The sequence below is a fragment of the Saimiri boliviensis genome, chromosome 16 (genome assembly GCF_048565385.1).
Source record: "Saimiri boliviensis isolate mSaiBol1 chromosome 16, mSaiBol1.pri, whole genome shotgun sequence".
Lineage (NCBI taxonomy): Eukaryota > Metazoa > Chordata > Mammalia > Primates > Cebidae > Saimiri > Saimiri boliviensis.
This window is the reverse complement of record NC_133464.1, coordinates 11,838,781-11,866,349: the sequence shown is the minus strand read 5'-3', so window position 1 is coordinate 11,866,349 and position 27,569 is coordinate 11,838,781. Positions and strand designations below refer to the sequence as shown.

The 27,569-nt window shown below is 36.2% G+C and overlaps 1 protein-coding gene across 3 annotated transcripts in view; it reads right to left on the bottom strand.

Moving 5' to 3' along the window:
- FGF14 (fibroblast growth factor 14) overlaps positions 1–27,569 on the bottom strand; it is a 675,796-nt gene that overhangs the window by 153,969 nt on the left and 494,258 nt on the right. For all 3 annotated transcript variants that reach the window (XM_074387467.1, XM_003928230.4, XM_074387468.1), the window contains exons 2-3: positions 8,967–9,077; positions 2,504–2,607 (exon numbers count right to left, since the gene is read on the bottom strand). In XM_074387467.1, the coding sequence (XP_074243568.1) occupies positions 2,504–2,607; positions 8,967–9,077 (215 nt within the window). The remainder of the gene's footprint in view (positions 1–2,503; positions 2,608–8,966; positions 9,078–27,569) is intronic.

The following is a 27,569-nucleotide window of genomic DNA, read 5'->3' as shown; positions in this document are numbered from 1 at the left end:
TAACTACATTGAAATACAGTTTATTCCCTAGGTAACAATTCCGTAAAGATTTTCATTACATCATAATGTGTTTGTAACTTCTTGTTAGAAAAGGTGTCAGACTACATTATGAAAAAATGTCTGGCACCTGAAAGCAGGATAATAAAACAGTTAAAAATGTAAGCTAATGAATCATACTAACTATGCTCAAATCTTACCTTTTCTATCTACTGCCTGAATGTCTTTGGGCAAATTCTTAAAGTCTCTGTATATCAGTGTCCTCATTTTAATAATATTTGTTTATAAAAGGTTATTGGGAGAATTAAATGAGCTAATACAGGTAAAGTGCTTAGACCAGTGCTAGGCTGGGTGAACTGTACCAATTATCAGCACTGCTGTTACTGTATAGGTAGAACTAGTATTATATTGGACAATAAATTGTTATATTGTAGTCTATATTTTTATTTTAGTAGGCTCTCAGTAACAAATTATGAAATAAATGCTTGCAGATAAACATTATTTATACTGAAATATTTGACGTTCACTTTTTTTTTAACGTTGAAATAAACAGAGCACTTTACTTAGGAGGTATTCATACAGAGTTGTAATTGCTTTTGCTTTTTATCTAAGTTCTCTTCCCAAAGACGGCTAAGGAGTACAGGGGCCTGGCCTTGGCAGAGGAGATCTCTTAGGGTAGGGCTGAGAGAACTGTGTCTCTTACCAGACTTTGAGTTCCGAACAAAGAGTCAAGGATGGGAAGAGAAGAAAACGAACACCTGTCAGCCAGAGAATAAAGACACCAAAGGGGAGGCCTGGAAGCCAAGCCACTGGAGAACCAGAAGGGAGGAGGGAGAGGAGAGAACGATGCATCTGGTAATAAGCCTGAAATTGTTACCGGGACTCACCCTGGGCAAATGCTGTCTCCCATAGTGACCTTCACGAGATCTGATTCCTACACGCGGAAACTGTATTTAAAATGCAGGGGACTGGACTTGGCAGTTAATGCATTTCTTGTTTCTATTCCTGCGGCTTAGACAGCACCAAGCATAATCAGTACTTTTATTTTAGGCTAAGACACATACTCAAAATGATATACCCTACCTTTAAAAAAGAATAGCATACATTTACGACCTTATGACCAAAACAAAAATAAAAAGCAACTCCCTTAGCAGCACAAAGATAAACATTTCAATTTCCCATCATCAACATATGTATCAGAATACAGTAATGCGATACAATTATTAACAGAAACACAGAACTAGAAGCTACAGCAGACACTGCATCTAATGATGTTCAGGCCCCTGAAAGATGACTTGGGAGGAAAACAAAGAAACAAAAATAACAGCGAATTTCCAATCAACAAGATTGAGTTGTATCTGAAAATAAGACATCTCTAGAAAGTGATCCCTTTTGTATTTAATGTTTTTTCTAAAGGGAGCATGGGGAATTCTAGCTTGATCTTGCTGGCAATCTGCTGCATATTCATCTTGTGCTAGAGAACACAATTTGCATAATGTGGGACCCACTTCTGTGTGTGGGAACACCCTTCAGGGAGCTCAGATTGAAGGCTCAAGAATAAAAAGAGCCAGCATTTTTGAGCTCACCACGAAGGGTATCCACAGCTCAGATCTTACTTCCCTGTGATAGGATTTCCCAAATTGACTGAAGTAAATAGATTACATTTTCTGGGAGGTCCCCTGGGGAATGTTTCTGTTTAAGATACACACAACCACATACCAATACACACACACACAATATGTGTGTATGTTTACCTATAGATTTCTTTCGTTGGTGGTAATATTTAACAATGACAGAGTTTTAAAGAATATACAGGAGAATGACATGTAAGAGCATATTTTAATGCATTTAAGACTCTATCAATTTTTGCTCCAGGCATAATGGCAAGAGGCACCCTTAGCTAAGTTTTTATTGCTTAAACCTGTGGCAGAAATAAATTCTAACTACATTATATGCATGAATGCGGCACATCTGAGTGCAAATTAGTTGTAAATAGAAAATATTTCAGAAGAGGCCATATGGCTTGAAAAGAGCTCAGCTTCCAATAAATATTACCAGAAAACACAGAGACTTGCAAAAAATACACATTTCAATAAGTAGTTATTTTTCAGTAAAACATACAATTTAAACTCATGTTAAAAAATACACCGCTTTTTTTTTCTTTTTTTAGAATTCATATTATTTCTTTAAAAAAAGAGTTTTAGGAGAAACTCTAAGAGAAGTGCATTTCTAACTAGAAATATAAAAGATTAGATTCACGTGTAAACTAGGTTTTTTTTTTTAAATCCAGCAAAAGCACTATTTAAGACATAGTATTACACTTCCTTTAGATATACTCATATTACTGAACATTGATGAAACAGCTTCTACAGCATTCTCTCAAAGATCGAATACTAAAGCAAAAACCGGCAGAATCAATAGACACAGAACTTTCTTTTTGTTGTTGCTGCCCTTGTTATATGACATGCATTGAATGAATGGCCAAGATCTTTGGCATAGTACTTACTGATGGGTAGAGGTAACCTTCTCCATTCATGGCTATATACAAGCCTGTTTTCACGCCCTGGATGGCAACAACACGCAGTCCAACTGGTATGAGGTTGAAGAGCGCTGTGAAGATAAACATGGTCTGTCACAAATGGGTGGGAAGAAGCAAGGCATAGTGTAATTTTTTTCTTTCTGATTTATTTAAGAAACATCATCTTTGCCGATACTTTCTAAGAAGTTAAATTACTTTAACTTATCTTTTGCTTTTAAATAACTTACATTTTGCAATCAAAGAACTTATATTTTGCTTTATAAGTAAGAAGTTTCTGCTGTGGGTAAAATTAGTACTTCAGCTTCAACCTTTGTTAGCAGTCTTGCTTACAGCATTCTGAAGAAGTGATGTGATAATAAGCTGAATCAAGCCTGTAATCATGCCTCTAGAAACAGTCTCTGACACCATTAGATACCAAAAGAAATCAGCTGTGAAGACTCTCTAAGAGCAGAATTTTAGAAGTCCAAGTTGAATGTTGATTCTAACCCTTCACACAGAAGGTGTGATTTGTCATTGCAATGAGGTCAGGCCAGAAGTTAAACAGGTGATTCCAAAACTAAATTACTGTTGTAGAACAAACATGATATGCCAGCAAAGCCAGGAAAAGATGTGCACCTGCCAACGAGCTAAATTTAGAAAGAACTAATCAAAACTGAATGGCATGCAAATGTCAGAGAGACTACTCATTTATGTTTCCATGTTTTGTTTCTTCCCTGTTGATAAAGCATTAAAAGCATTTTATATATTTTTCCATAGTGCAGATAGCAATGTTGTAACACTAAAAAAAAAATCTTAATATCCCTTTAACACATTTCCATGCCAGTGTTAATTGAATGTTTAGTGGGTGTTCCAGAATCATTCTTTTTTTTTTTTTGAGATGGACTCTCACCCTTTGCCCAGGCTGGAATGCAGTGGTGCAGTCTCCGCTCACTGCAACCTCCAGCTCCCGGGTTCAAGCAATTCTCTGCCTCAGCATCCTAAGCAGCTGGGACTACAGGCGCCTACCACCACACCTGGCCACATCATTCTTAACAATACCTGCTTGATGATTTCGGAAATCTTATTATAGATACATTTATAAGAGAACTATTAATTATTTACAGTGAGGTTATCTGCTCCTACTCAAGTCCTTCTTAACTAATTCCACTTCTAAGCCGGACAGAACAGGAACTGAAAGTATTAAAATAGTGACATAAATGTGTTAAATACAATTCCAATGTCAGGCTCTCAACTGTATTGCATAAAGCTAAATCATTTGAAAAATGTCAGCAATTTGGATTTCATTCCAAGGGTCTAAGTAGCACATAATTAAAAACAAACTTTACAAATTGTGTTCTATTTAATTCTCAGGGACATGTTTCCTCTTAATAGGATGAAGAAAATTGCACCCTCTCTTCTGATTATTACATGCTACTGTTCTCAAGATCCTGAGATGTCTGTGCTACACAAATATTAAAGGAAAACCTCAGGCCAGGGCCATGAATAATTACCACTGGAAGAATACTCGGGGGCATCTATGGTTAGCTGGGTATTAGTTTCACTATGTAAACTAATATCAAACTTTCTGCTATAGGATTTTAGGGGATTATGTTATTCTTATGAAAGAATAAGGTATTTTCCCTCATTTCCATTATTTAATATTAAATCTGGACGTGGAGTTGTTAAGTATTGAGAGGTATAGCTGTGCTATTGGCAATTCTCAATATTCCTTCTTGGTGGGAAATGGCTATATTCACTCTTGTTTAGAGTGATATATATATATACCTGAATATATATATATATATATATATATTTATATTTATATATTTATATATATAAATATATATATATATTTATATATGTAGATATATATATATATATATATATATATATATTTAGAGTGATATATATATATACCTGAATATACCTGAACTGTACCATCTCCCTTACATCTTGAAAGAATGGGCACCATAGAATAATTCCTGATTTATGCACAAAATTGTAGCGGGAAAGCCATAAGCATATGCCCGTCCATGCAAGCTATGCTAACCTAATTAATTCAAAGTTAATTATTCTAACTTTCCTCTTCTAACTTTCACACACTCCGAATGGTATTTGTAGGTGCCATATATTTGATATAGGCCAGGCAGTATAATTCTAGAAAACAAATAGATCATGAATTCACCAAAATGATGTGGTTATGGGAAACAGAAAAATTATGCAAGATCATTTAAAGTAATCATATTGAAAAAAATGCTAGTTTTTTTTTTCCCTTGGGTTTTGGTTGGGATCTGAATTATAAAATGCAAGGTATCATAATTTGCAGAATGAGAGTAGAAAGTGAATGCTTATATACACTAAAATGTGGAGAACCATTGAGAGCTGGCCAAGACGAACTGTGCTAATTAAAACCACAGATACCCACATTAATTGAGACACAATTCTATTTCTCCACTCTCTTTGTTTCTTATGTAATTATAAGGCAGTGTCAGAAAGCCTAGGGGAGTAAGAATAATGAAGATGTTTTTGCAACTTTGTTCATTTGTGGAACACTCTAGTTCTTCATATAAGAGTGATTTTCAACTCTGGCCACATATAAAAACTAGCTGTATTCATAACACAGGATGGCCAGGCTCAACCCCATAGCTACTAAATTCCACAATCTCTGGAAATGGGTTTAGGACATAAGGAATTTTTTTTTGAAAAGCTCCTCAACGGGCCCTAATACACAACCAAGGTGAGAACTGCCATCCTAAAGCCTGTGGGTGGTAGCTACTGAGTGATCGAAAGACTTTACGTATCAAGTTACCAGGTTGAGAATTTCTAAGGTGAGAGGGACTTCTGAGATTTTAACATTGCCATATCAATCGCATATTGCTATCTGTAGAGTCCTCTTCTGCTTGTAGTATCTATTGTCTGTCACAGGAACAATGAAGTTTAAAAGCACAGAAAAAATCCATGGCATCCCCAAAAGCAAACTGGAGGAAAAGAAAAATCACCCATTAATTAAATACCATCGTTACTGGGGATGCTCACGTTTAGAAGAATTTTAAAGAAATTCTTTAAATGAGAGTGGTAATGAGGTTACCCAGGTGCTCACTTCCTTTTGTGAAAGATCTTTCCATTTTTATGGTAGTCAATAACAAGTAGTCAACTTGCTACAGCATTTTCTCCACTAGAACCATTTACTCATCATCAGTGATTTTTTTGCTACTTTTCTTTCCCAGAGATCTATAGATCTTAGACTGGAAAGCCTGGAGAACAGGGTGCCAAGTTTTGCCTACCACTGGGCCTTTTTTCCCTCTTCATAATTCATCTGAAATTTTTAACGAAGGCAGCTTAACACTGGGCCTTTTTTCCCTCTTCATAATTCATCTGAAATTTTTAACGAAGGCAGTTTAACACTGGGCCTTTTTTCCTTCTTCATAATTCATCTGAAATTTTTAACAAAGGCAGTTTAACAGAATGGTTCTGTCTTTTTCTTATTCTAAATAATTCTATATTGAGTGTGAGAAATGTATTGAACCTAAATCATGAAGATATCAAAGTTCAAGTCTTCAATTTTGTTAGTGACTTTTAGAGTGCTATCTGGGTGAGTTTTAGGTTATTTCTTATTATTTTTCCTAGTTATGGATAACTAACCCATGGTTTGCATTCAGGGAGTTATAAACAAATAGAGACATGTTTATGAATGATTCAAGCATTAGTGCATCACCTCCCTCCTCACAACAAAAGAGCTGTACTCTAAATAGGACCTGTCAGCACATCTCGCTTTTAAAAGAATTTTTCAGTGCTTACATTTTTCCTAGGATTCACGAGATGACTGAAATGAACCAGAGAAAAGAAAATGTCTTTAAATTCAACCTAAGAAACACCATTTTGCAATTTATATAAGTCATAGGACATAAAAATAAATTAGTAATTTCCATTACTTTCATAAATCTGTTACAATCCTGCCAATTTTATTAAATTTTATAGTAATAGAATTCGTATACCCTTTTGAGGAGGGAACATTAATTTTACCTTGTGTTTTTCTTTACTTCCTTGCAAATGTTGAAATAGTAACAAACTAAACTAACTGGCTTATCGTGCATGTGCAATGCAATATGATGTCTCAGAAAAGCTGTGGAGCATGTCTTTGCATAGGAATTTGAGTCCCTCGACTGTGGGCATTACGATTTTCTTCTGATTTACTTTTAAAAGGGATCCTGTTTCATCTTCCTTCTCAGGACTGTTTCTCACTAGCATTTAGGGTGTCAGAAGAAGTTTCAAGACTTGTTCCGAGTTTTTCACTCCTTCTACTGCAGATAAAGAAGAAAAAAAAAACCCATACATTTAAAGAACAGAAGGTGGAGTGCTTTTTAGTATCTCAGCTTTCCAGTTTAGTCTTTAAAATTATTCAGATAACCAGACCTGTATATGTTCATATAATAAAACTGCACTTCTATAATTAGAAAGTGCTTATTCAGTTCTGAAGCAGTATGCTTTTAAAAGGCAATGTCTAATAGACACTTCTCAAAATGATATTGGTTCCTGTCTTTAAAGGTAACTAATTTATTTGTCATGACAAAAACATACACAAATTTTAAAAGCTAGAGAAAAAACACACAAAACCTTTGTTTGAATGAAATTATTTTTTCCAGTAGTCCAATAAAGCCATATGTTCATGCAGCTATGGTATGTGTCCTGTCTTGAAAACTTTTGTCATAAAATAGATGGCATCAGTCTTTAGTCTGATGAATCTTTCAGACTGTCATAGCTCATCTAGTGATCAGAGTTATGGAAAACTAGTTTTAATGTTCTAATACTCTCAGGCGAAACAAAATCAGAGAACAATGAAGACATCAGAAATTATGAATCCCTAAACTCTGTGACCTACACAACAGTAAGACAGAAGAGACAGAAAATGGCTTTTGTCAACAAATAAGTAAGGGGTTAAAGGGGAAAAGAAACAGAGCAGAGATACATGTATGAGCCTGAACTATAAGAAGCTGATATTTTTTGTTCGTCAAAGATCGTCAAGTACCGAAAATCTTTAAAAGTCCAAACTAATAACAAAAGTTGCACAAGTAAATGTGTGGCACAAAATGCCTCCCCTTCCCTCTGCAGCTGAATTGCTTTACCTTCTCTTTTCCTATATCAAAAAGGAAATAAAGCAAAAATAAACCCATAAACAAATATAAAAGGAAAAATTTAAAAATAAAAAACATGAGACAGAAAGAGAGTAAAGAGGTTAGAAATTGAGGAGGAAAATGCAGGCACAAAAATTAAAAAGAAATTGCAGAAAAAATAAAAAGTGAAGCAAAGTGAAACACAGCAACTAGAAAAATAATGGCATTTCACATGGCAAAACCACATGTAAAAATAACCTGTTTTATATCACTAACTGCTCTCAGAATCAGTGTTACTGGCAATTTGATCAAAGTGCTGAATCTTAAATTGAGCTGATAAAAATATATATAATAAAATAAAAATAAATTTAAAAGGAAGTCCCTTCTGATTTGATCATGTGTATTATTCAAATCCACACTTCTTTTCATGGAATGATGTCTTTAGGTGAAGAATAAGAGATACATAAATGAAAAAGATTGTATCTACTTTCGATCTACTAATAATGTTTCTTATGATTAAATATTTCTAATAATAACAGTTTTGCTTTTTACTAACTCCCCTCAATGGTAAAAAGTATGCTATTTTGGAACTAATATGCTTAATTAAAAAAGAATCAGATGCCAATGTAAATAGAAAATGGCAGAGCAAAACACAGACAGTTGAGTAAGGAGATATGCCAGATGGAAAAATGTTATATAAAGAAATAGGAAAAAAAAACCATAGACATTAATACAATGGAAGATCTGTAGATTTATAATTAAAAATTATCACAGATGCAATTATCTAGAGTAACTAAACATTTTTGCACAACGAATTTAGAGGTATGCAACCTTCATATTTTTTTCTCTAAGAAAGATACTATTTTTCTTGTTAAATGCAAATAATTTTAAATTATATTTCTATTGTGTAAAAAAAAAAAGCCAAAACGATTCCTTGTAGCTTTTGAATTTTCACAGGCATTATTAAGAATCTCAGGGCCCAATAAAATAATACATCCAAAGAAAACATGTAATCAATTTTTACCTAAATACACTAGCGTACTTACTTAACTTTTACAATAAGATTAAAAGTAACAGTAAATTTTCTGGCTATGACAATTGTTTGAATAAAAAACAAAAATAGTGACATAATTATCTTTAAATCACAGGTTTCTTTGGTTGTCCCATCAATATTTTCATCCACGTAGTTTAAATAAAATTGTAAATGGCATTCTAGTGTGTAACATTTGGAAAGATGAACCAGCATGACCAAACATTTGCAAACAAATCTTAAAAAGTCATTTAAGTAGCAGTTTATCTTCCACCAAGTGTGTAACTGGCGGCCTGTGGTTGTCACTTACTAGAATTAGTGCTGTCATCCTTGGTTCCATCGAGAGCTCCATCGGGGTGCATTTGCAAGTAGTAGCCTTGCCTGCAATATAACCTGGTCACTATACCCTTGAGCTGGGGATCTGAAAGGCAAACATAGTTATCATAAGCCTCACAGTGTGTCACCATAGTTTCCTTTTTCTTTTCTGTTTCTTTTTCTTTCTTTTTCAGAAGAGGACATTTTATACAAGTAGCACATTTTATTTTGTCTCCCAGATTCTTCTGTGTTTTCTCAAACCTGCAGTATACTATTTATAGAAGGTAAAGGAAGTGCAGTAGTGAGCCACAGAAACAGGCTGTTTTATAAAACTAGTATATGTATATTTAAATTATTTGTTAAAACTATTACACTCATTAAAGTGTCATTTTAATTATTAGTGTAAATTATAAATTATAAACTAATTAATATAAGCAATATTACCATTCATGACGGTAGTGCAAGAGTTTGGCAAACTGGTGACTCTCAGAAATTTTATCAAAGCCTTTTTTTAGTGGAGTTCTCCTTTTACTTAAATTGACAAGTAATCCCAAAATTAAAAACAAAACAAAACAAAAAAATCTATATTTTAAAAACATTCATACTAATATTTGATACCTATTCTTAGGAAAAGCCCCAATTTGGAGAACATCCCTTCATGTTCAAAGGGTCATTCTTACTTCCTTGGAAGTATCTGTGGTGCTTGGACATGATCCACAGGAAAATGGAAAACTCTACTTGTGAGTTCAGGGAGAAACCCAACTAACCCATGCATGTGAGGTCAGCTCTGAGGCAATCAAATAGAGAAATTAGACAAATTAAACAGATAAACTCATTAACTTGTATAAATAAAAAGGACAGTCAAATTATACAATATGAAACCTGATTCTCTGTCAACAGGCACTGAAATAGAGGGCAGTGGAAGTTTATTTAAACAAAAGGGGAAATCACGCAGTAATAGATCCTCATTTGATGATTCATTGAAAAGACAACCACTCTAGTAATCCAGTGCTTCACAAAGAGCCAGTTGTACCTTTGAAAACAAATATTTGTATGTGGTTTTGCAAAGGCCATCCTCATCTCAGGGACAGATTGGATGTGGGACATCATAATCTTCACCATGGCAACTGGCATTACTCAACAACAGCTGAATGGGCCATGCTAATGCAATGGCTGTCAAAACAGTGGGACGTTACTGAGTAATAAAACCTAGCACCTTGTAATCTATAGAAAAAATTGTGGTCTTGCAAATAGGTAAAGACAAAAAAAAATGCCAAAAAAAATACTGTTCAAAAACAGACTATTCTTAAGCTCTTTATTAGTTCTGAAGACATTACAAAGAATTTCAATATCTATTTCTATGCACATTTTTTATAACTGATCATTTGAGACATGACTCCACTGTACACAGATTTGCTTCATAGATGATATAATATTGGAAACTAGTGCATGAACAGCACAGCATCACATCAGTGTGACTAGCCCTATCAGAATATGAAAGCTTTTAAAAGACTAGGATTTTGAAAATAAATATAGAGGTGATTATTGGATTGTGTTACATACGTTCCTTATTCTGTAGTATGTAACTTCCAGAATACATAATCCTAAAATATGCACTAGTTGACAACAATACAATTGTGCCTTAGTCTGCCCATTCCTCAGCATACTTGACTGGGCTAAGTACTAACGATTTCTTTCTTAGTTTGCTGTATTTTATTTATGCTCTTCACTGAAAATAAGTAGCATGAAAAAGAAGAGAACAAAAGCAAAAAGAGTAAAAAATGTAAAAAAAATAATTTTGTATGATTCTCTTGTCAAGAAAAAATACTGAGATTATTAGTGATTCACAATTTTCTATAAAACCTTTATGTTCTGCCATCACTTGTTTCTAAGCGATCTCCTATTTGAGCTACTATGTCTTCTGGAGTTGAATTAACTAGATCAGGCAAGGCAGTGAGAAGCCACCTACACACTCACACACTCGCACCCTCACACTTACACAAACAGAGTCCTTTGGGATTATGCCTCACTTTGGATGAGGGAGCACAAATAAAATGTAAAATTATGTCTTTGAGCTTTCCTTTAACTTCAAGAAAATACAAACAAATTAATTTTGATTTATCTGGTTACATATTGTTAGATGTTTTTCCTTTTTAGAAACCATAACGCCACTGATTTTGTTCTTCTCAGGTGCCAGGCACTGTTAGAAGCATATGCTATTATTAACTCACTGGATCCTCACCATGACCTTACTTAATAGAAACCCACTTTGATGATGAAGAAATCAAGACATAGAGCAATTAAGTATTAATAATATGACAAAGGGCACATAACTAAGTCAACAGCTGGAGTTTGAGCACTTGGCTCTGGGCCTTGCCCACTTAACTGTTACCTGACGCAGCCTCTACGAGTGGAACAATTGAACTAAAATGTCTTCAACACTAAACATAAAATGCAAATCAATCAGTTTCAAAAACCAAAACCAACTTGTATTTTGAAGATTAACCACAACTCTGTCTAAACCCAAATCCTGCTACCCAGAGCTGAATTTGTGTTTACAAAGCAGAAATACAAAGGTTAGAAAGGATCAAAAATCTTTAAAAATCTCTTCTGGGATCCATCCCACTTTTCTATTGGCCGCATTTCCCATAAATCTGTCCTGTTAAAACCTCACCAAAATTGCTAGTCAGTACCATAAGTTTAAAACACATGAGTTGCTCGATTCCTTTTGATGCTTCTTCACAGTATCTTTCACTTTTTTTTTTTTTTTCTATTTTCACTGCCAGCCCCTCATTACCTCTCTTACGTGGTCTTCCCACCTGCAGTTTGTCTGTTCAAATACATCAGATCTGGAAATACGCAGTGACTCTTCACTGCCCACTGAATTATGTACGCACCTTGCCACAGTAAGACCCTACCTTATCTGATGGCTCTGCTCATTATAGCCCTTACCCATTCCCTGCAAGTAGCTTCAACTGAGTCACTTGGGTTACCTACAAATATTTCATAATTTCCCAAATCTATACTGTTCTCTTAACCTTATCTGCCTCAGATATGGCCACCTACATTAAAATGGCCCTTTGCACATCTGAATAGGCATGTACCCACACTCACACACCTTTGTAGTTACCTCCTTTTCCTCCTCCCCACTCTCCTTCTATCAACACTTCCACTTCCTCAAGAGTACTTTCCTGAAATCTCAGACCAGGTCAAATTCTTCCTTCAGACAATTTTATGGTATCATAGGTGAATGTGTAGCAATTTATGTGTTCCTGTTTAAGTAGATTTATAAGTTATATTATCTAGTTTAACTGAAGTTAGAATCATTTATGGGGGAAAATCTCATAGAGATAATATGCATTAGAGATGATACTAATAAAATAAGCAAAAATAAACACCAAACCAGTAACAAAGATGAGATTTTTCTCTTACATGGATTATCTGGTTAAAAACAAGTACAAAAACTAGTAACAAAAACAAATGATGAACTACTGAAATCTAACATGAAATCAGGCAAAGGAGTTTGAAAATGTAAAGACAGCCTGAAATATTGGTACCATAATTAAAATGAAACCTCATCCTAAATACACATAATACCTTCAGATATAAAAGTGTGAAAATATTACATGTGTGAGACAAATGTGTTCTGTACATCTGTCAATAAATGGATGGAATAAGAAGGCTTGCATAATATTTTTCTAGAAAATGTTAAATATAAATCCGACAAGAACACGTATTTTTGTTTTAAATACTGATGTACCCCAAACTCTTACAATACAGGTTCCCAATGAATAAGTGAAAAATGAATAAATAGCTGAAGTCCTATACTTATATTTTAGCTAGGCATGCAAAAATGCCAAACACTTTTTAGTTCATAAAATTATTAGAGTTCTTTATTCTCTTCTAAAACATTTGGGCTCGGAATATCTACTCTGCTTTAGAAAATATAAAAACGTAGTCTCTCTTCTTTGCCTGTCTTAATTCCCCTTTTCCTCCAGTTTTGTCTTTTATTTCTATTTAGCACGGCTGATAATTTTACTAAAAATGTTTTGAAGATAATCCTTGCAAAAAACTATGATCTCTGATTTTAATTAAAATAGACATAATGGAAACTAATGTGCGTACATATCAATAAAAAAAGATGTTTCATAATATATTACCCTTAACACTCAGAACTGAAAGAAATGCAAATCAGCCCAATGCCTTCAGATTCAGAGGGAAAATACCCAACATTTTTAATTAAAACACTCGTTCTCTCAGAAGCGGGTTCAATTAAATCAATCACTGTCATAAATGATTTTCATGAAATGTGCAGACTGGTAAAAGAAGAATCAGGATAACCCATCAAATGGTGTATATATTTTAAATCATGATTTAAATAGAAAAATGTACACTATGACATATGTTTTTCTGTAGCAAATACATTAATGTATATACATCATACAAACTATGTTTATATACACATAAATCTCAGTACTAATTGGTTATCAGTGTAGGTTCCTAAACGTAGGTTCTCTTCTATTAGCTATGGAAAATCACACATTTTTATAGGGTAAAAACAACTTTTGTGATATACATTTTTTTTGGCAGAAAAAAATGTGGCAGATCTAATTAGATTTTGGCACTCCCAGTAGCAGAAAATAGTATTGTGAATAATTTGCTTAAAGATATGCATTATCATATAATCCAACCACAAAAATAAACCCTGCCCAGGAACTTTTCCAAAGGACTGAGAAAATAAAGGTGGAATAGGGACACTAAGGAAAATGATAGATAAAACTAAAGGCATATGAAAATTTGCCATCCCTGTTTATCCCTTAAGATTACATTCAATTTCCTTCATGGATTGACCCAATGCTACCTCGAGAACCCCTTCCCTCTGGAAACCTGGTTCTAGCTACTTCAGAGTGATTCCCCAACTCACGGTCCCAATCCAATGTACTACTATGTGTGTTAAATTTTAACACTGCTTCCACAGACTAGAATAGCCCTCCACCACTTCTCTGTCTATCAGCATCTTATGCCTGCAGGCACTAGCGTCTTGCATTAAAAACAAACAGGCCAGGCACATGGTTTACAGCTGTAATCCCAGCACTTTGGAAGGCCAAGGCATGTGGATCACCTGAGGTCAGGAGTTCGAGATCAGTCTTACCAACATGGAGAAACCCCATCTCTACTAAAAATACAAAATTAGCCAGATGTGGTAGCACGTGCTTATAATCGCAGTTACTCGGGAAGTTGAGGCAGGAGAATCACTTGAACCTGGGAGGCAGAAGCTGTGTTGAGCCGAGATCACATCATTGCACTCCAGCCAGGGCAACAAGAGCAAATCTCTGTCTCAAAAAAAACCAAAAACAAAAAAACACCAAACCAAAAAAAAAAAAAAAGAAAAAAAAAATAGCTCTTGCCCTCAAAGGGTTTGCTGTTTATTGAGGAGTGGAGAAAAACCGCGATGTGGCTTTCCGTCAATTAGCCACGTGTTAAATGAGTGGGTTCGCACATCTTTCTGCTTGGCAAATAAATGATAAATCCCTCGATAATTTGCGTATTACTCAAAATAACCTCTCACTGTGCTTTCCACAGAACAGACACTCAACTATTATTTATTGAACCAAAATTACTTTCTGTTTTGTTTTTTAAAGCATCTATACATAAGTCCTAAATGGTTTTTGAGGCAAAATGCATTTTTTGTATTGTATTTAAGAGTTGGAGAAGAGCGTGCTCGAGCTAAAGATAAACGTAAGTTTCAAATTGGAAACACCGATAATTTTAAGCTTTTTTCCCCAAAACTATTGCAGCTAAAAGATTTCCTCTAGGTAATGTACATTAAGAGAATGACTGTGGGCAAAGACTTTGCTGAGGAAAAGTGTTTGAAGAGATCGTTAACTGGAAGGGAGACTGGAAGAATCCTGCGTAATACCCGACCCTTATCTCTGAGGAGCAGCCCTAATAGGAACGTCTCGGGATTCCTAGAACACAGTTGAACTCTCACTAGCTTTTTGAATATCCAGTGTACATAAACTGCAGAAGGAAGGAAATCTTTGGAACTCACAAAAGCACTCTTTCCAACACTATTGTCCAATGAAATTTTCTCATTGCAAAGTTCTAATATAACAGAGGCACAACAGAGCGCTCACGGCCCACAGAATCCAGAAATGGACAATAAAATGGTCAAAATATCAGCTCTATTGTCCCACCTTGGTTATTCATCACTTACAAAGCCTTGTGTGCTTTGGCCTACTAATTTATTATTTTTAAATTGTGATTACATATTTTAAAAATTAATTTCTAAATATCAATTATGTCATTGTGACATACAATAATTAGCAAAATTCTTGTGCATATTTAAGTAAGAAAAGTTACGCATCCTTGGGGACAACATTTGGGGTCCAAGTCAATCCATCACTACAATCACGTCTAGAAAAAGCTTTCCTGATTTTCTACTGTGCCAGCGATTCCTGATCTGTGAATGATTCCATTTGCTCCATCCCAGAACACAAGCACGCAGGCAAAGAAGCCGTGTGTTCTGTCTGGGTGTGCTCGCGTCTCGTCCCAGTGGCATCTGTGGCATTGACAGATGCGGGTGTGTTACTCATCTTCAGACTCCTTGTTAATATGTCAATAACACCAAACACTAAAAGACACGGTACTTGGAGGAACTTTTATGTTTTCTTCTATTAACACACACATTAGTAAGGACGAGGCTGCCAGCTGAGAGAGCCAATATTTCCCAGATTATTAAGCAAAGAGCATTTTACGTAAGTTTTTAAATGCTGTTGTCATCTAAAGAGGGAAATGTGAGACGGTTCAGTTTAATTGTTACCTAAATACAGTTCAGTTTTCAATGGTAGATACAGTGTTATGTTAAACTTAGTTCATAGATTTAACATATTTAGCTCAATCACTACGAAGAATGATTCACTTCTCCTTTCAGAAGCTGGAAATGGGAGTCCCTAAATTTAGGGAATCTGAAGAACAATTGCTGTTCGATTCATTCACAGAATTTTCCACAGCCAGTTAAACCTATAGCGGACCACATTAATTTGTTCTTCGGCTGTCATTACACTGTCTGAAATATAGAATTACTATGACAAAAAGTATGATGTTAACCAAAGACATCTGTTGAAATTAAAGTGCATTACTATTTAATAAAATTCACAATCAAAAGCCTTTCAGTGAAAGTTATATTGCCATCAGGATGCTGCATTAACCATGAAAACAAGAAGTATGCCCGATGTGAACTTTTATCAATTTTCTTCAGTCAAATAGAGCAGTAAACTGGGAACTTTATCTGAAAAAATACATTTTCTGTTTTCTTTTTTCATACATTTGCTTTACAGCCAGGAAGCATTTAAAAAAATGTTTTATGTTTAAAAAGAAAAAGAGGCAGTGGATGAATTTAAGAAAATAACTGCTCATGAGAAGGACGGATCTAGTCTTCCCTCGGAGTCGAGGCTGGTACATTTAAGAAGCAACATTTTGAAGCATGTGTATCACTCCTCTTGTCTGTTCAAATCTAGAACTATTGAGAGACCTCCACCTAAAGGGTAGATAGTTGGAAATGCCAGTGATAAACACTTTAAAGTGACTTCCATTTTATTTCAAACATCTGAGCTCTGTTCCCTTCTGAGCTTCTTTCCCAGACATTTGTCTTCCAGCTGCTTCTGGAAAAAAAATGGGAGTGATAACAGGTTTTTTGTTCCAATCCTCCCTACAGAATCTCCCCAGCAGCAAGGTAAGAAGAAAAGTGGGGGCATTCGGAGATATAATACCTATAAAGCCAAGCATTTCATGTAAGTTTTAACTAGACAGGAAAAACATTTAAACCAGATGTTATGAGCAGAAAGAAAAAAAAAATACTCCTGGAAAGCAGTGTGAAAGTTTCAGGAAGGATACTGTAGCATTTAGTCTTGAATTCGGTTGCAACCAGTTATAGGCATCTCCAAAACCCAATGTTTCTGCATATTCTATCACCAGGAAGTGGAGTCACTTTACCAATTTTATTTATTAAGACTTACAATTTTAGGGGCCGGGCGCGGTGGCTCAAGCCTGTAATCCCAGCACTTTGGGAGGCCAAGGCGGGTGGATCATGAGGTCAAGAGATCGAGACCATCCTGGTCAACATGGTGAAACCCCGTCTCTACTAAAAATACAAAACATTAGTTGGGCATGGTAGTGCGTGCCTGTAATCCCAGCTACTCGGGATGCTGAAGCAGGAGAATTGCCTGAACCCAAGAGGCGGAGGTTGTGGTGAGCTGAGATCGTGCCATTGCACTCCAGCCCGGGTAACAAGAGCGAAACTCCGTCTCAAAAAAAAAAAAAAAAAAAAGAAAGACCTACACTTTTAGAAAGGCAGTTCATAACATCACCCTTAATTAATCTTTTTTTTTTTTTTTGAGAGGGGTCTCACTCTGTTGCCAGGCTGGAGTACAGTGGCATGATCTTGGCTCACTGCCACTTCTGACCTCCCTGGTTCAAGCAATTCTCTTGCCTCAGCCTCCCAAGTAGCTGGGACTACAGGGGCATGCCACCATGCCCAGCTAATTTTGTATTTTTTTTAGTAGAGACAATGTTTCACCATGTTGGCTAGGCTGGTCTCGAACTCCTGACCTCAAGTGATCCACCCACCTTGGCCTCCCAAAGTGCTTACAGGCACAAGCCACCATGCCTGGCCTATTGTTTATCTACTTTGTCCCAAGAGTTTTACTAGGAGTTGAAATGAATTTATAGCCAAAGCAGATTGCTGTCTATTGTCCACATCATCAGTAAGACAACAGCATGATGTGAGTCCTAAAACAATTAGGCTGTATAAACAGAAAGGTAATATCCAGTATGAATGATAACAATAGTAAGAATAATAGCTATCATTTCCTGAGCATACACTTTGGGCCAGAACGACTCTAAGTGTTGTTTTTGGAAATACTAACTCACTTAATATGCATAGTGACTTTTTGAGTTACTTAGCGTTAGCTTCCTCACATTAAAGATAAGGAAATGAGACTGGGCGCAGTGGATCACGCCTGTAATCCCAGCACTTTGGGAGGCAGAGGTTGGCGGATCACCTGAGATCAGGAGTTTAACATCAGCCTGGCCTAGGTGACAGAGTGAGACTCTACCTCAAGGGAAAAAAAAAAAAAAAAAAAAAAAAAAAAAAGATAAGGAAATGAAGGCAGAGAGTCACTGTGTGATTTTTGCAAGAGCAACACAAAAAGAAAATGATGGTGTGAATATATAAGACCCTGAGGTCTGGTGTCTCATGCTGCCCAGGTACCACACAGCTCTGCTCTAGGTGGGGATCCCAGTGTTCTCAGACCACCCCGATACAAACACACAATAAAGAGGCACTGAGACGGACAGGGTATGCCTGAGGAAAACCATGTAAGAAAATGTTTCGTCTGAAGATGGCGAAATATCATATTTAAAAATTCGTGGGGCTGTCCCAAAAACAGGGGAGTGGAATTATTTAGTTTTGCTTCAGAAGACAAAATCAGAAAAAATAAGTAGAGTGATGCCAAGACAGAACATAAATAAGGGCAGTGGTTGCTCTTCCTTTGGTCACTGCTAGATTCCAGGTGCCTAGAACAGGGCCTGTCATATAGTAGATGCTCAATAAATACATGATTAATATATGAATAAATAAATCAAAAAGGACAATAAAATATCCAATACTCTTAGCTATCCTGTGAAAGAATCACTTTTCCCAAAAAGTAATGTGTTCCCTGTCACTGAAAGTGTTGAAGTTGGATGGTTATTTGCTGCAGGAATTGGGAAAGTAATTGCTGCTTTAAAAAAATTCATGAGAAAAAAAGCATACTTTATTTAAAAGGTAGAAATTTATTATCATTTGAAAAGGACTACTTTAGTATTTCTGTCTCTCTACCTCATCTTGACCAAACACAAACATGGGTGTGTGCACACACACACGTGCGCACGCACAAACACAATCGTGTGCACACACCCCCCCCCACACACACACACAAAGTAAAATGTGGAAAACACTGCCCCTTTCTTCTTAGGGGCTGGACCATGAATAATTAGTAAGTGAGGAAGGGTGGACATAAGTAAAGGAATGGAGAAGAGAAAAAGAAACAATTTCTAACCAAATTCTTAAAAGCAAACAGACAGACCTTGCTTATTAGAGTAAACGTTTTAAAACATGGAAACCTATCACAGTCAAAAGTTTGAGAATGTTTTGATACTTCATAAAGTAAACTGTGAGATGTGGAGCTACAGGCAGGCCAAGACTATTTTAGAGGTGGTTTGAGCTGGAAGAACATTTGCACTAGATTATGGATTCTACTTTATTTTCATATTTTTTTGTATTTCAGTTGTTTTCTTTCCATTTTAATTTGACTCTATTTCACAAATATAGTTACATAGTCATAGCGTGCTAATTTAACAAGCAATCCCACGGTGTGGACATGCTTTCAGGGTGCAGGGTGGGAGGGAGGAAGAGAAAGAGGCGAGGTGATTCAGAAACAGATCCTCCTTCTGCCTTCCCCCAGCTCTCCCGAATGTACATTTAAGTCCTTCACTTCAATTAGATTTATGGTTTGTAGCTTTGGCATCAGAGCCATACTTTTAATTTCTAAAAAAAGAAATAAAATGCAGAGAAAGGCACTACTTAGTACACGTTTTGGCACACTTCTTTAGAATGACATCGGCAACCACTGAATTCCTCATCCCCAGGGGTTCTATATTTTTACATTCACCTTTCAGCTCTGCTCAGTACATGAAGTTTTCCTTTACCCAAAAGCCATTTTTTGTGTGTCACTGATCCAGCACAGGCCTCTGAACAAAAACTGCAGGGTCCTGGAGAACCACAGGCCAGAGAAACCTGAAGCTGCAGAGAAGGACAAGATCTGGAAGGTTTGCAGCTAGACCTCAACGAGCCTGGTTTCGAGTTAATGCCAAGAGGAAACTAAAGAGCAAAACTTTAAAATACCACACTCAGGAACATCACCTAACTATGTATGCCCATAACCTGTTTTTGTTTTCTTTAATTTTATAATACAGTTGTGCAGGGGATAGAAAATCTAACATTTTAAACCAGGTTTAAAATTTCAGGTTAATGCTTCAGGACATGTGTGTGAAAACCAATTAAAAACTCTTCATTTAGTTTCAGCTCTATGAAAATACAATGTTAAGATCCAAATCTACTAGAAAGTGTAAGTTGTCTTCTTCCTGAAAATATTTACAGTTTTATGTGGCCATCAGGATGCATTACATGGAAAACAGGTCAGCACTGAAAAACACTTAATAGTAATTCATATAATGTCACTGGTCAAGGAAGATGATCATCATTTACAACTAACTATAAAATGCTTGCTATGAAGAACAACCTAGAGGCATCACATGCCTGACTTCAAAATATACTACAGAGCCACAATAAATAACACTGCATGATACCAGCATAAAACAGACACATAGACCAACGGAACACAATAGAGAGCCAGAAATGAATCCACACATTCTTGTTCACAAACTCATTTTTGACAAAGTGACCAAGAACACACTTAGGGGAAAGGACACTTTCTTTAAGAAATGGTGCTGGGAAAACTGGATATTCATAAGCAGGAGCATGAGCCTACATCCCTATCTTTCACTATATTAAAAAAATCCAGTAAAAAATGTATTAAAGATTTAAATGTAAGACCTGAAACTTTAAAACTACTAGAAGAAAACATTAAAGAATTGCTCAGGACATTGGTCTGGGCAAGAATTTTGGGGGCAAGACCTCAAAAATGTAAGCAAGGAAAGCAAATATAAATAAATGGGATTATATCAAGCTGACAAGTTTCTGCACAGCAAAGGATGCCACCAACAGAGTGAAGAGACAACCTACAGAATGAGAAAATATTTGCCAACTATCCATCTAAACAAGGGATTAATAACCAGAATATCTAAGAAACCTGAACAACTCAACAACAACAAAATAACAAACCCAGTTTTAAAATGGGCAAAGATCTGAATACACATTTCTTAAAAGAAGACATAAAAATGGCCAACAGTTATATTTTTAAAATGTTCAACATCACCGATCATCAGAGAAATGCAAATCAAAACAACAATGAGATACCATCTCACCCCAGTTGACATGGCTATTACCAAAATGAGGAAAACAGCATACACCGGGGAGGATGCAGAGAAAGGGAACCTTCATACACTTTTTGGTGGGAATGTAAATTGGTAGAGTCACTATGGAAAACAGTATGGAGGTTTCTCAAAAAATAAAAAATGGAACTACCATATGATCCAGCAATCCCACTGCTGGGTATATATCTAAAAAAAAGTAAGTATATTTAAAAAAAAAATCTGCCATCTCACGTTTGTTGTATCACTAGTCACAAAAGTCAAAACAGGGGGTCAGTGGCCATCAATGGATGAATGGATAAAGAAAATGTGATTATATACATATTATATATTATATATATTAATATATGTTATATATGTATAATAGAAATGTATATATTATATATGTGTATATATATACACATATATGCACATGTATAATGGAATTTATATAATATACAATGGAATATTATTAAGTCATAGAAATGAGTGAAATCCTCTCATTTGCAGCAACATGGATGGAACTGGAGGACCTCATGTTAAGTGAAATAAACTGGGCACAGAAAGACAGCTATCTTATGTTCTTGTGGGAGCTAAAAATGTTGAATTCATGGAGATAGCAGAATGGTGGTTAGCAGGGGCTGGGAAGGAATGGGGAAAATATCGAAGGTAGGTTGTTTAATGGGCACAAAAATACAGTTAGATAGAAGGAATATGGTCCAGTACTCAATAGTACATTAGGGTGATTATAGTTAGCAATAATTTATTGTACATTTCAACATAGCTGGAAGAAAGATTTGGAATGTTCCCCACACAAAGAAATAATAAATGTCTGAGGAGATGGATATCCTAGTTACCCTGATTTGATCATTACACATAGTTATGTATCTAAATATCACATGTGCCTCAGAAATATGCACAATCATTATGTATCAAAAAATTAACAATAAAAATGCTCGCTATAGATACAAATCTTAGCATCTGGTCATTTTGATCCAGGTGGTTAATGAAAGGCTTTGGAGAGAAAGTGAGATGAAACTGAGTCAGGGATGGTCAAGATGTGAATGGTGGAATGAAGTACCTTTTTCAGGTAAGGAGATATCCTCCTGGGAGGAATTCCAAAGTCATTTTGAAGACAGATGTGTTTGGATGCTTTGGGGATAATGGTAGATGAGGCTGATGGCAGTCTGCAGGCAGCTCTGGGCACACATAAATTCAAGCTAGAAGTTTGCACACTGAACATTAGAGAAACAGCAAACCTGTTTTCTCGGCTTTTTCTGAAAAAGTGACCCATTGAGGTCGCATGTTAGAGAACACTGGTAACTGCTGATAGGGGCAACCTATGCTTCACACAACGGATGCTTGATAAGATAAATGTTAAAATTTTAACCTGAATAACTGCTTGACTGTGTTTCTATATTTCTAATTCTGAAATTTTAAGGTTTTCTGTGGAGAATGGTAGCATTTTCTGTGTGCATATACATACACATAAACATACATATGTAAGTGTGTGTGTGCATGCGTGTGTAAAATTTAAAGTCTGTGCTCAAGAAATGGGAGGCTTTTTAAAAAAATTCTATGACTTCAGGTAATTCAATATGATTCCTACTGACAATTCCACAAGGGGTTGATTTAAATAATTTTTAATCAAGCTTACTCTGTTGCTTTATGATGGGATGATATAACAAGATCATTAATAGAAAATAGCAAAGCTTCAAGTCTCTGTCAACATTTTTCTGAAATGCATTCTTGCATCGAACATGAACATCTCCTGGATCAACTCAAAGGCAGACAAGTGTAAAGGACTATGTCTTTTCAAGATCACCTTCTGATAGAGTACCACAAGACATTTCTTCAAAGATACATTTCTACTTGTGTCTGATGGTGTGAAAGCCTCAAAGGGAATATTATTCAATGAATTGTGTCTCCCTAAAACTCAGATGTTGAAGTCTCAACGTTCAGAATAAACTACGTTTGCAGACAGGGCCCTTAAAGAGATAATTAAGTTAAAATGAGGTCATTAGGTTGGGCCTTAAACCAATGTGTCTGGTATTGTTATAGAACAGGAGGCTAGGATCTCAGACAACTGCATGTAAAAGCCCACATGCAGACCCAGGGAGGAGACAACAGCACCTACACACCAAGGAGAGAGGCCTCAGGAGAAATCAAGCATGCTAATGGCTTGATCTTGAACTTGCAGCTTTCAGAACTGTGAGAAAAACACATTTGTTATTGAAGCCACCCAGTCTGTGATATTTTGTTAAGGTAGCCCCAACAGACTAATAGAGGGATTGCCAATTAAAAAAATAAAGTTCAACTGCCACATTCCCCAATTTAGAGACCAGACAGGCTTCACTTAGGAGGACTAAGCTAATGATGAGAAAAATCTGAGCTGTAACACCTGACCCCAGGATAGTTTTTGTCTTTTCTCATCCACTGAAGTATTTGAAGAAAGGAATTTGATATAAACTCTCTGTCTCAACATTTAAGTACTATGATACATTTTCTAGATTTTTAAGTTTAAAGGAATTATAGAGCTATTTGATACACCTGACTTTACTAATGTGATACATAAATATGAAAAAAAAAAACAAGACATTTATAAACTTAACAGCTGAATAAATGTGTCCATCTCCACATTGGGAAATAGACTGCAAACCATTGGCCAAAGCAAATGGTCAAGCTGATGTTTTGTCAGATAAAGGAAAGAGTAAGAAAACTTTATCATGTACTTTTTACCCTAGAAACTTCTAAAGTCTATTATTTCCATCTTTAACCTACCCCATATAATATATAAAGAAAATCTGAGAACGCGCATCTTCTGCCTAATGAGAGTTGATTCTAATCTCTACATGTTTTGGGCTCTGAGAATACTTTGTAGTGCTGCTTTGCCTATACTCACGCATTTTTATCATATTCGTCTTTATTCAGATGATTTCCTAGGCCTCCACACCTGTCAAAACACTGCCCTATATCAAGGCTTAGCTTAAATATCCCCATTTATAAAATAGTCTCTAATCTTTCCTATCAAGAACCGGTCTTTGTGTTCCCTTATTATGATATCTTATCAAACTATCTTTGCTGAGTTCTAAAACTCAATTTATTTAAACAATACAAAAGCAAAACCAAACCAAACCAAAACAAAACAAAAGGCATGGCTCCTTTATACTAAAAAATGTAACAGTTAAATTCTGATATGACTTTGACTTACACCAGTGCTTCCATACAAGATAGGAATTACTATTCTGCATATTTCAGAGCCTTGCTGGGGAGGTTTGGGTGCTTTTGTCTCATGACTTTATTTCTTTCCTAACCAGTACACACTTGTATCCTGCCTCTAAGTTAAATTCGTGAAAAGCATTTCCAGTCTTACCTGAGAAGAACGTTGTTCTTGGAAAACTAACTAATGCTGACTGCTCAGGACTTGTAAAAACCTTTCTGTCTGCTTTGCACTGCAGTGTGCCAGGGAGAACCATTTGCAGCTTCTATTCCTCTAAGTCTCTCCAGGAAAATGAAATCTATAGCTCCTAAGGTCATCCCAGAAAAGCAGAACTTTAAATAAAAATCCTCAGATCTCAGTGAGGACAGAAGAAAATAGGTTACAACAATATGTATCAACAACGCTCTACTCTCACACAATCTCCATGTGGGAACAAAATGTTTCCCAGTTGGAGAGCAGAATTTACGCTTCTGTACATTCATGGAGGCAGACAGGTCAAAGCGTCCTGTAGCTGAGTGTTTCCCCAGCTATGCTACACACAGCAAGACGTCCAGGCTCAGAAACACGTGTTATTCCACCGGCCTCACTCAGACATCTGCAGCACTGACTCCAGGTAAGATGGGATTGGGAGTGGAGGAAGAAAGAACTTGAAGCAGGGGCAAAGATGGAGTCAGCTGCTCCCTCACCAGCCCCCCGAGTTGGACAAGGTGCCTCATTTTTCAGGAGCCTTTTTTTTTTTTCTCATTGATAAGAAGACCAGGGAAATAACGTCTACCTCATCAAGGTAGGATCACTGAGATCTGGTGGATGCTGGTTTCATAACTTTTTTTCTGGCCTGTAGTAGACGCTAAGCTGAGATTAAAATGTTTTCTTCTTTTGCTATGTATTTTCACTGTAACTTTTACAGGAAACTAAATTTGAATTTGTAATTCACATCTTCTGTGAACCTGGCAACCATAATACAGAGAGGTGAGTATTCTGTGTGGGAAGACTCACTACCCGGTGCTTTGTGCCTCTTCCTCTACAGGAGCCCCTGCAGTCCAGTTACGTTGCTCCAAATGCCTGGCCCTCACAATGCATTGGCCTTCCCTCTCTCCAGTTGTGTGGCATATAACCCACTTGCAGACATGCCCTCTGGAGATGGGTCCTAGGCCCTCAGCGTTCAGATGGTGGCATCCCAGAATACTTTATAGCTGCCAGCTTGCAAAAAGCAACCTAATGCCTGGTAATAACACAAGAATGCATTCTTCTCTTTCTGGTCCTCATAGTCTGCTCTGAGTCTTCCCATATGCAGTCACCATGCTGGTTGTAGTGACAACAGTAATAAGAGTGACAGGGATCATTTAGCCATTATTCACTTGGCAAACACACTAAGAATTTTATAAACAAGACTTGACATCATCCTTTGAAAATCATGCAAATCTATTATTAATGCACTAATTTTATTTATGTAAATACACACATAAATCTATATATATTTATATTCATACATAAATATACATACACACACACACACATATATATAATTAGAAAATTAACCCAGCCAGAAATTTGACAATGTTCACAGAGTTAGAAAGTTGTAAATCTAGGTTTTTGAGCCAAACTGCGGAATGTAGTAGTAAATAATCACACAGTTTTAATTTCTCCAATCACAGAGAGAACTTCTGATACATGCTTCAGATGCAGAATATCAGAAATAGAGAAGTTGAGAGGTGAGATCTCTTTGTATAAACACAGAAAGTGACAGAGTGCATGTTAGAGGTAAGAAGATGTGACATAACCAAAGACAAGAGAAGCTATCCAATTACTTGGCAGGCTTGCGGGAGAATTGATAAGATTGCCAATAGCTAATTTTTAAGATGTCTGGAGTTTGCATAGCAAGGAAAATAAAATAATAGGGAATTGAACACAACACAATCCAAAGATGCAAAAGGAGCATCTTTTTAATTTTATTTAAAAAATGTGTCCCTTATCTAAACTCTTTATATCCTCCTTAAAAAAAAACGTATCTTATATTACCTAAAAAAATTTTGAGATGAAGATTTCCATGTAGATTCCCATTGTACATTCTTTGAAAAGTGTTTTAGAAACAAGAGAAAGTGAGCCTCATCCGTATTGTTTACCATTTAGCCACATATATTATTTGGGCATCAGAAATGCCTAGCAAAAGCTAATTAAGATCAAGACATTCTTAACTTGATAATTCTCTTAACAGCAGAGAGGAAATCCCTGTGCCTTGTAATTACATGGACCATTGAACATGTGAAGTAAAAGGAATTAAACTTGTTATGACTCACTACTGTGTCCCCAAGATACCCCAAACCCAGTGTTACATGGTTAAAGGGAAAATGAATTTGCAGAGAACAGGGAGGTAGTTTGTCCCAAATCCATCCTGAAATCTCCAGGAACAAAATCTAACATTCGACAGTAGCTGGCCTCCTCACAATGTGTTGGGAAAATAGAGGGGTTCAGTTGCCAATTAGCTATGTGGTTCAATGTAAGTCATAGCCTCTCAAATTTCTCTGAAAGATGAACAGATCAATATCTGACCAACTAACAGCCCAGGATGCTGTATGAATCTCCTACATTATTTTAGATAAGTGAAGAGAACTGTCATGGAATGAGGATGGAAAAAGACGGCCAAGTGTCCAAATCTTAGGAGGTCTGTTAATTATATAGAAAATGAATTACATCCTAGGAATATTTTAGGTCAATAGATTAGAGCAGGTAGTGTCAAGATCGTATGTTGATAGGTGAAGTATTGCTCTGATCACTGGATGTTGGGGATGATGCATGCAGTTAAGATGCCATACCTGTGACCCTGCAGCAGATGCCAGATCCAGATCCTTTCTTAGAGGCTGGACAGTGACAAGGACATAATTGCGAGAGTAATGTAGGAGGCAGGATGGTAGGATTTTAATAGAGGCTTGCTCTCTGCATGGGCTGCCTGCTGTTGAAAACCAGTCTCTGCACCTTTTCAAATGGCTATTTCCCATTCAACCTATCATCACCTCTCTGTCCCTGATCTCCTCTAGCAGTTGTTTTCTGCTCCTGCACCTTGAGCTGCATGAAGTCAGCCCATGTTATACCATCATAATATTTTGTGGCCAAGTGCATTAACCATGTTTTATTGTGATTATGTGTCCACGTGATTGCTTTGCTGTGGTGGAGAGAACAGTGTCTCCCTGAAAGCACCTAAGTTCTTACTTCTTAAGTGTGTGACTGTGTTACATGACATGACAAAAGGCCCTTTGCATACAAGATTAAGTTAGGGACCTTGGCATGGTAAGATGATCCTGGATAATT